The following is a 10,921-nucleotide window of genomic DNA, read 5'->3' on the forward strand; positions in this document are numbered from 1 at the left end:
GAATTGATATTTTTAATAGCAAAGTGATTTTATCTGGTAACTGAGGCCTTCCAAAGTGCAAGCACAGGCATTTTTAAGATTTAATCAACACTTTGTGTGCTGTGCAAAACTTTCTTGTAAAATTATCATCTATAGGAATAAAAGTGCAAACTCTAAATAAGAAAACAAACAATATTTATTAAAACAATTCATGCTACACACTTCATCTTTAGCAGGACTTCTTACTTTGCCATGATTTTGCTTTCATGTGAAATAACTGAATATACAGAATAACCTTATTTGGACAAAAATTTCTAAGGAACTAAAGTCGAAGATTGACCATGATCTCGTAGCCGCTCAATCAATGTTTGTTTATTGTTGACTGCATGGACATTAATTATGAAGTACACAACACATTCATCTCTCTGATGTCATAATGAAATTTTTCTCTAATGTCAAATTCTCATTTCTGGTCCACATTAAAACTCTTGGGACTGTGACGATTTCTTTCCAGCTGATCCAGTTTTCTTTGGCAGAAGAACAGCCTGGATATTGGGCAGGACACCTCCCTGGGCTATGGTGACTCCTGAAAGTAGCTTGTTCAACTCTTCATCATTACGGATGGCCAGTTGAAGGTGGCGGGGAATAATTCTGGTCTTTTTGTTGTCCCTGGCTGCATTTCCCGCCAATTCGAGTACTTCTGCTGCCAGGTATTCCAACACTGCTGCCAAATACACGGGGGCCCCTGCACCAACTCTCTCTGCGTAGTTTCCTATTCATTAAAAATATACTTTTTTCAATATTTCCATCATTTAATGATCTATTTATTGATTAATACACCAAAAACATCGCTTAACAATATATTCTGTTAAACGTTACAGGTGTTCTAGTACAATTGATCATCAAATATGCATTGTCAGCATTTCACAACTGTACAAATTTGCCTTATTCGTAACAATTGATACTACAGTCATTTTTTTTTCTCTTTTTCTGTACGTCTGATGAGAATGACGTCCATGTTGTCAAGACAATAATTAAATCGTAGAAAAATGAAATACAGAATCATGTTCCCATACCTTTCCTCAGAAGTCGGTGAATTCTGCCAACTGGGAACTGGAGACCTGCCCTGGATGAGCGGCTCTTTGCCTTAGATTTTGTTTTTCCTCCTTTTCCACGGCCAGACATGATTTTATCGTCCTTTTGCTTTGACACCCACAGTTAAAATGGCGCCAAATACAACCGAGTCCGTGCTGCAAATCGAAAGTGAAAGTTAGTTACGTATCATCTCGCGAGAGGTATCATGGTGGCAAGAAGGCAACTTGCATCAGATTGAATTCGGTTAAACTGTAAAAACAACAATCATGGCGTTTTCTGACACACAGGTTCATATTCTGATAAATGCTTTTATGTCGGCAATGGGGTTCATTGTGTGTTATAGCATAATTCCGAAGTTTAAAACGATGTTTATCAATGCACACCTCTTTGGCATTGACATGAGCAAAAGGGAAAAGAAGCAAATGTAAGTGTAATCTTACTTTTCATTCACAGCTCTTATTAATTTTGAAGGTATATAATTTTTCCATCTCTTTGATACGTTTTCCAAAAGTTGTCAACATGGCCACACGTTATGAATCTAACGATTCAAGACCACTCTAATGAGCCAGAGTGCTGTGCAATGTTTTGTCTGCTGCTCTCTTGTATATAGAAAACATTTTTGGTACAGTTGTGTGCCAAAAGTGAAGATAATTTTATTTTTTCTTTATATATTTCATTGAAAACAATATTTTGTAAAATCGCTGGTATGACAACATTTCTTGACAGATTTTATCAAAAATTTCTTGATAATCCAAGAAATTGTTGTAGTTGAAAAAAACAATAGTTTTTATCTGATAAGCATTGATAATTTAAAAATATTGTAATTTAAGTGTAACATGAATTTTTAAGTGATATACTCACAATGAATTATATAGTCAACATTGATCTTGAATTTTAGAACTGATGTTTAGTAATGAACTATGTTTTACTACATATATTAGACGTGTAATGATCTTTTAAAGAAAGATAACTACACATTTTCTGGTTTAAGTACTGAAATAAATAATTAAATTGGACAAAAATTGACCATTTACCTATGATTTTAAAAAATGTTGTTTTCAATGAAATATATAGAGACAAAAATAAAATTATCTTCACTTTTGGCACGCCACTGTATATGTATGTACAACAGCTACAAGGTTAGGGTCATGTAACACAGGCACTTGTTTTGATAAGAGGTACCCTCTACTTATTTTTACCACAAGGTACCTAATCATTTTCAGACACCCCCACTTCAAGCTCATATTGCGTTAATATTTCAATCATTGGCCGTCTTTAAAAGGACATTGTTTTTTTCAAGAGACTTTTTTTTTGTCGATTAAATCGTTTCAGACATCTCTGGTTGAGTCCCTTTATTGTATACTACTCATTTGTTCAAATACATTTTAAAACTTTCATTGGGATACATATTTCCCGTTGGGGTTCAGTGGCAGATTTAAGGGGGGGGGGGCGCACACGGTGCCCCCCCCCTAAAATTATCAAAGTTAGCGTAAATCACAGTTTCGTCTAGAGAATGTAAATATGTCTACTTGGTTGACCTCTATTTACCCTACAAAATCTCTAGAATCCAGGAGCTTCCAGGGGCTTTGCCTCCTGGGCCAACACCAGGGCTTTCTTTGCCCCACAGGGGACCTCAAGGTGGTCCCCCAGACCACCTGCCTATTTTCAGTGCCCCCTCTAACTTCAATTCCTGGATCCGCGTCTGGGGTAACAATTGCATGGTAAAACCAGAGACCTCGGAATGGAATTTTCGGAAGCCTCTGGTTTTATCCTACCCCTATCTGGAAGTTGTGTCCCAATAGAAGTCTTGAAATGTATCGAGATAATTTTTGAGGAATAAATGAGTGGTTTACAATAAAGAGTTTTGACCAGAGATGTCTGAAACGATTTAATAGACAAGATAAAAGTCTCCTGAAGTGAAAACAATGTTATTTTAGAGTAGGTTAATGAATGATATATTAACAAAATACGAGATTGAAGTGGGGATGCCTGAAAATGAGTTAGGTACTTTGTGGTAAAAATAAGTAGGGGGCGCCCTGTATACAAAACATGTGACTGTGTCATGTAATATCCTCAAAATTGTCTTCAATCCTGACAGTAGCCTTTTTAAAAGTTAATTATGCATTTTTTTCACTTCATGATAATTATTTAGGTAGTATTGATGCTATTTTGTAGTCCAGAATCTCAAGGAATGATATGTGGAGCCATTTTCCTTGTCATCATGTTCTTATTCATCCCAGTACCATTTTACAAACATATTTTGACAGACAATTCGGGAAATTCATTCCCACATCATGAGGTAAGTGGAATAGACTGCAAACACTTCACTTTAACATTCAAGGAATTATCATTTTTAGGTCACCTTAGTAAACTCAGGTGACCTATTGCTATCCGTTTTCGTCCGTCGTCGACTCGTCGTGCATCGTTCGTCGTGTGTTAACATTTGAACATTTTCAGCTTCTTCTTTGCAACCACTGAACCAATTTCAACCAAATTTGGCACAAAGCATCTATGGGTGAGAGGGAACAAAAATTGTGAATTTCATGATCCCTTCCCCCCTGGGGCCTGAGGGGTGGGGCCAAAACCACTAAAATTAATGCAATTTTTAAAAATCTTCTTCTTTACTCCTGGACAACAAGCAGTCAAACTGTTTTTATGATTGTAATCAGTAATGAGTCCTCTACCAAAATTGTGAAATTCATGGCCCTGGGGTCAGGGGTTCTAGTGCTAGGGTGGGGCTAAATAAGTAGGTAGTGAAAATGCATTATTTCTTTGAAAATCTTCTTCTCTGCTCCTGGGTATTAAATAAACCAACTAAGTACATAGTTATGATGAGCAAGAGTGCCTCTACCAAAATTGTGAATTTTATGGCCCCAGGGTTGGTGTTAGGGCGGGGCTCTATTGATTTATATATAGTGAAAATACATGAATTCTTTGAAAATCTTCTTCTCTGCTCCTGGGTATTAAATAAACAAACTAAGTACATAGTTATGATAAGCAAGAGTGCCTCTACCAAAATTTTGAATTTTATGGCCCCAGGGTCAGGGGTTCTTGTTTTAGGGTGGGGCTCTAATGATTATATAGTGAAATGCATGAATTGTTTGAACATCTTATCCTTTGCCCCTGGTTAATATGCTAATGATCTAATTACATATTTAAGGCCAGGATTTATTTTATTTTTAGTTTTACAAACCCTCCGCTCAAGGTTTTGAATTTTCAGAAAAAAATAAAACATTTTTTTTTCTTTCCGATGTCAAATTTGAATCGGGATCGAGATTTCAAATTTACGAACTGGCACTTCCAGTTTTACGATGAAACGGTGGGTAAATAAAGCTAGATCTGAGAAGATAGCTTGGTTTAGTGTAAAATTCATCGATAAGAGTGCCATTCAAAACATTTCACCCGTTCAAAGGACAAATAAAATGCTGACGACTTTGTTGCACAATGACATGCTGGTGAGATAATTATGTATTCGTTTCAAAAGTAACTGTAAATTATTTTCCTCCCCCAGGTCTTTAACTGCCCGTGGTAGCTATTGCATATTGCCAGGGACATTGTTTAGGTCTCTGTTATAGCTTACAGTCTAAGCATCATTCTTCAGCATGTTCAGAAAAGGGTTGCTTATGCATCAGATGTAATGAATAAAACTATGGGAGAAGTGCAGTCAATTTGAGGAAGAAATAAACAATAAACTGAAGAAAGAAAAAAAAAAATCAACTATTAAAAGGCAAGAATATATACAAATATATACCATGTAGTATCATTTGTATTAGCCAGAAAAATTATTTTACACTCAGTTGAAAAAATGTTGACCCTACTCCCCAATACTCCCTGTCTGTTTTATGATAGGAATTATAATTTTAGGCATCAAGTAAATTTTAGAACAATGTCTACACATTCACATAACACATATTAAAAAAAATGAAGATATATTGAAAGACTTTTAAAGAATTGATTTTTAAAAATATATTTTGATCAACATCACAAATTTATATAACTGGCCCAAACTGGCAGATGATGAAATAAGCAATTAAATGTTCTACTTTCCTATTTGTAAGCATTATGTGTCCAGTGGTAAGGAGCCTATTAGGATAGCATAAAAAAAGAATACAAGTGTTAATAATTGATTTATCAAAAAAAAAATTTTATTTCCTTCTCCTTCGGGACTTTTTTATTCTCATGTTCATAACTAAACCTAAACATAAAAAATGCTGGCCTTATAATGAAGAAAGGGGCCTCTTTCAAAATAGATAATTTCAGGGCTGCTGGGTCAGGGGTACCAGGGGGGTACTTTGACTAAAAATAAATTAATGCTTTGAAATCTGCCCTTTGATAAGCAATGGTGCCTCTTTCAAAATTTGTGAATTTCATGGCTTTTGGATTAAAACACGAACCAAATACAATCGCTGGAAAGTTGTTACATGATACTCAGGTGACCTATAAGGCCCGTGGGCCTCTTGTTAAAAAAAGTCCCTGATGTCATGAATGAAAAAAATAGTCATTTTCTTTCTCAAGAAGTTATTCTTCAGACCATTTCCCCTCCATTCTTTAATCACACACAGAGTTCTTGAAATCTTTTTTTTCACTGTCAATCATGTGGAATGACTGCCATGTGAAGTTTGTCAATCCAAACAGATTTCTATCAGTCCAAAGAAAATTCAATAAAAAGATGAAAACTTTATTTAAATTTTATTATCACTATATTGTGCACCTTTTGTCAATAAACACTGCACATTTCATTCTGATTTGATCGTCGATTTTCTTTGAATTATCTCGGAGGTCGTTTTCTTCATATGTTTTTAATCTAGTTTGATTTTCTCACTTGGCTTACCGTAGCACCGTCAACAAACCTGTTTTAACAGTTTACCAATCATAGTTTGACACTTGTGATCATCGAAGAAGCCATTACAAGATGCAGAAAAGCGTTTGAAAGATTACGATCGGGCGGATATTGGGAATTCTTACGAAATTTAGTTGGATTTTCACAAGTTCCTTTGTCAACACTTACCAGTCATTTGGACTGACACAGAACACAAAGTAATTGGTCCTTGGTTGTTTTTATTGGTCTTTGTTATGCTCTGAAATTCTGATAATCACCTGACAGGGACTATTCGAATTTTGAAGATTAACAAAGATCTGATTTTAATAAGATTGTTTTTCACATGTACCAATACTATTTTATTTTTTAGTTGTTATTAATGACACTAAAAGTAATACTCTATTTCAGTATATCGAGTACATTGCTGCTCTGCTGTCCATATGCTGTATGATATTTTTGGGATTTGCTGATGATGTTTTAGAGCTAAAATGGCGACACAAACTGTTTTTGCCAACCATGGCTTCTCTTCCATTGCTGATGGTTTACTTCGTGAACTTCGATTCAACAGTGATTATCATACCTAAACCTTTACGCTTTTATTTTGGTCATGATATTGATTTAGGTAAGAAAATTAATAGATAAAAAAGTTATTCCTAATGAAAATCTTCATTGCAAGAGTAAAAAATGTTGATCATATGCTTTCAAATACATATACTTGTATCTGTTTCATGATTTAATATTAAATGATTATCAACCTATGATATTTTTGCTAATTTATTGATATGAGATGTTGAATTTTTCAGGAATTTTATATTATGTGTACATGGGAATGTTGGCTGTCTTTTGCACTAATGCAATAAACATCTTGTCTGGAGTAAATGGTTTGGAAACTGGACAATCTCTTATCATAGCTGTTTCAGTACTTATTTTCAACTTCTTAGAGCTGAATGGTAAAATTATCCTGCAAGTTTATTACTTAAAGTGTAAATAATCATTGTATATGTATACACAAAATCTATGTGATACTATACAAAACTGTATTAAATATTACTTGAAGGGTTTGTAAATATTTATTTCAGGATGTTGTAGAGAGGCACATATTTTCAGCATATATTTTATTCTACCATACACAGCTGTTTGTCTAGCCATTTTCATACATAACTGGTAAATATACCCTCAGTTTCATGTTTCTTATTTTTATCATCTTGCTCTTTGCTGTTTTTACCTTGTAACTTTAAGCTATTTGTGTTTTTTATAATTTTTTTCAGGTACCCAGCAGATGTATTTGTGGGAGACACTTTCTGCTATTTCTCAGGAATGACTTTTGCAGTAGTGGCAATTTTAGGACATTTTAGCAAGACAATGTTATTGTTCTTTATACCTCAGGTCTTCAATTTTATATACTCAGTACCACAGCTTTTTAGAATGGTTCCATGTCCAAGACACAGACTACCTAAGTAAGCAATATTTTTATATTTCATAACGTTTTAATGTAGTTTGTGTAAAATACTTAAGTAACAGATATTCATGTATCCTAGAAAAGAAAATTTCAGCAAGCCTTCTTCAAGCATAAAAATCATGTGTTTGAATGGTTTCAAGAGACAATATGTCTATATGACTGAAACATTACCCCTATTGATTTTGATGCAAAAAGGTAGAAGTCATTAACTTGTATACATGCATGTACCCATTATAGTTAATTGTTTTCCAGATGATATTTCAAATTAACTTAATTATGTACTTTACATGACTTTCTTAAATGTATTTTAACAATATCTCATTTTATTGTATATTTAGTTATTTTAAAAATTGTATATATGCTTTTGATTATCATGTGTTTGTGAACTCGGATGATTTTTTTTTGTAGATATGATCCAGTAAGTGACACAGTAGGCATGAGTAAAACCACCTTTAAATATGACAAACTAAATATCCTGGGGAAATTGTCTGTGACTTTATTTAGGATGTTGTTTCTCCTGGAAGTGAAGGACGGTGTAGGGGAGGATAAACAGTATATAGAGTGTAATAACATGACTCTAATTAACCTGGTGCTGAAGTTCTGTGGACCCTTACATGAAAAGACACTAGTTACCATTCTGTTAACAATGCAGGTAAGTAATATAAGTACAGATTTTAAATTGATGAACCATCTGATCAGTTATATAAAAGTTTGAATTAATGCAATGATTGTTCAAAAGAAGAGTAAATTGTAATTAAATTTCACATAAGTTCAATATACCTTGCAGGGCAAAATTTGATAGATATAGGATCAGCTTTTTAATCTTTTTTTTTTTTTTCAAAAGAATAATATGGGTAGCCATTTATGCCTGCAAGAGTTATCTGACTTATCCTTCTTATTGGGGAATCATTACACCTTATACATGGCAAGGAAAATGTTTGAATTAGGAATTTTTGATATTTGAATTCCCCCCCCCCCCCCCATCTACTTGCAAGAATGATGAAATTGTAAAAGAATTAATGGATATATACACATGTACATGTTTTGGCATATCCTTGATACTTCTTTAAAAGGGGGGGGAAGTTTTATGTAAGATGAAGGCTCTGAAAAAAATTAAGTTATTAAAGGGAAAGATTACTAAGAGTTGTTTTTCTTGCAGAATTTATAAGATTGCAAAGTCGATTTTGGGCCTTTTTGTAAACACAAAGTCTGATTAAATATTTCCTATGGTATAAGTAACTACATGTATTTTTAAAATGTTTTTTATAGTACAAACTATTTCGAATATAAAATGGCAGCATTTCAAGGCTATTCTTTATTTTTCAGGTCTTCTGCAGTGTTCTTGCTTTTGGAATAAGGTATCAACTCTCCAAAGTATTTTATGACTAGTGAATTCCAAAAAGTGATCATTTGAAAGCCATTGTACATTGCTGACTGCAAAATATTAAAAATATCTTTGCCAAAGGCTGCCAATACTTGTAGGTACTAATCAAAAATAAATTTATTCTGTTTGAGCCATAGGCTTTCATTTAATAGCTGCATTTAAATCATGAGTCTCAAACTTTAGGATCGTGATTTAAGGTTATACAATTGTTGTTATGTTTTGATGTAACTAAACTAATATTGATAAATTACTTATTATGTATGATAAATTAATTTTTATACGAGAGAACTTCATTTATTCCGAACAGCATGAGACATACTGTCTGCTCACAAAATTATATTTTTTTTATGTTTGCATTCTTCAAAATTACATACAAAAAAAATATTAAAATTTGTGCAAAATTTGTCTCAAAAAGATGAAAACACTATTTTGTGAAATCAGGTGCAACAAAATTTAGATTTGCACAGAGATTGACAAGTACTTCATGTACATATGGTAGATTTTGAAAAATCAGTACCAGAGTACCAGTGAATTATTTTTCTATTGTAAAGTCAAGTTAAAAGTATATGATTAGGAAAACATTATGAAAAGTTAAGTATAAGTACTGATATTGTTAAAACTGCCTATCATTTACTCTATACATTGTTGCATATTAAACATTTTCCTAATTGTGTTCTTAAAGTAGAAACATTTGAATCGGAATATTAATAGAAATATGACACCATAAATGTACTAGTAGCCTAGTGCTATAAATAAAGTGTGTTTTTGGTGGAATATAATAATAATACATTCCATATCTGATATTGTGACATTGTGCATATTTTTTTTATTTAAAGTTTGTTTAATGATAGGCGAAGGGGTAAAATCAGAAAATAAAATCTGTTGAGATTGGAAAAACCCAGAAGAACCTCATATCAAGTTAATATGCAATGATTCTGGATTGATAAATCCAGCCTGCATGCATTGAATATTAACTTTATTTATTCTGGGTTTCAATACATGTATATTAAATCTTAATCCAATTCACTGATCATTGAGTAGTTGCCATTATAATTTCTTTTTTTCTCCTTTAGTTGTACCTTTTCTTTGAATTTAATATATTCATTTCATATTAAAAATCCTACCATATACTTACATGTACATCTTACAATGCTTACATTAAATATTTAAACAAGATAAATTGTACACTCACATCCCTTTTTTCCATACTGAGTATTCTTTGAAATGTAAAGGTACATGAGATTGACCCTCTGTTACACTAAATTTCTCTCTCCTCCCTCTCTACATCAAGAAATTTTTAAAAATGTAAATACTTGTATGGATTTATGTAGTAATTTTTTACACACATGCAGATTAATAGCAATTAACTCCTAGGAAATATGTTCATAAACAAATGTTCATAAACAACAAAATAGTAATTAACAGTTATTGCTCTTGCTTCATTAAAATAAGATAGAAAATATTTAATCTTAGCATAAATGCTAGAATATATTATATATACACATTGATATAATGATTAACTTGATATATGTGGCCACTTTACAGCTAATTACTGTTTCCAATTATCTGTAAATAGCATATATGACCTTGTGTTATTATGTACTTTGTACATGTATTGGTACACTGGCCAGAACTAAACACTATTTGTAGATACATGTTGGAATACTGGAGTCTGATAATCATTACAACATTGAGTTGTTGTGTATAATAAATATTGAGATAAATATGTACAATAAATAACTAATTAAAAGTATTTCACATGTAAATTTTAAAATCTATAAGATACGGAATTAAAAAGATTTTATATACTTTGAGAAAAATATGTTTAGTAATATATATGTATTAAGATGATTTAATTTTTGTGGCTACTTTAATTGATTTTTTTTTTGTTAGCTTGATTCTATTAGATAGCTATTTCATGATTTATATTATATGGTTTTCTAGTCAGACAGATGCTAATAAAATGTGTAATAAACTTGGCATTATAAGGATAAAATTTTGTAGATTGACAGTCGATCCTTTTAACTCACTTGAGCCTTTCTGATCAAAATTTAACTGCTGTCTTTCATTGGCACTCACTTCTTGATTGAGAGACCTGGGTTCAATTCATGTTTGCCATACCTTAATCGTTGAACCTTAGACCTCTTTAAACTTGAGAAAGGAATTATTTTATTAAGGGAATAGT

At 32.5% G+C, this 10,921-nt stretch overlaps 2 protein-coding genes across 2 annotated transcripts; one reads left to right on the forward strand and one right to left on the reverse strand.

Annotated features, from left to right (window-relative positions):
• Positions 1-157: 157 nt before the first annotated feature.
• LOC134274279 (histone H2A-like) lies at positions 158-1,248 on the reverse strand. The gene is made up of 2 exons (XM_062756534.1): positions 1,056-1,248; positions 158-751 (listed from the first exon to the last, which is right to left on the reverse strand). The coding sequence occupies exons 1-2, from the start codon at positions 1,162-1,164 to the stop codon at positions 459-461; spliced, it is 402 nt and encodes a 133-aa protein (XP_062612518.1). The 5' UTR covers positions 1,165-1,248; the 3' UTR covers positions 158-458.
• Positions 1,247-10,609, forward strand: LOC134274278 (UDP-N-acetylglucosamine--dolichyl-phosphate N-acetylglucosaminephosphotransferase-like). The gene is made up of 8 exons (XM_062756533.1): positions 1,247-1,498; positions 3,250-3,373; positions 6,302-6,515; positions 6,697-6,843; positions 6,973-7,057; positions 7,162-7,350; positions 7,761-8,004; positions 8,679-10,609. Exons 1-8 carry the CDS (start codon positions 1,341-1,343, stop codon positions 8,739-8,741), a joined length of 1,224 nt encoding a protein of 407 aa, XP_062612517.1. The 5' UTR covers positions 1,247-1,340; the 3' UTR covers positions 8,742-10,609.
• Positions 10,610-10,921: the final 312 nt, after the last annotated feature.

The sequence above is a fragment of the Saccostrea cucullata genome, unplaced genomic scaffold (assembly GCF_032062105.1).
Source record: "Saccostrea cucullata isolate Sc308-1 unplaced genomic scaffold, CSIRO_AGI_Scuc_v1 ctg129, whole genome shotgun sequence".
NCBI classification, from domain to species: domain Eukaryota; kingdom Metazoa; phylum Mollusca; class Bivalvia; order Ostreida; family Ostreidae; genus Saccostrea; species Saccostrea cuccullata.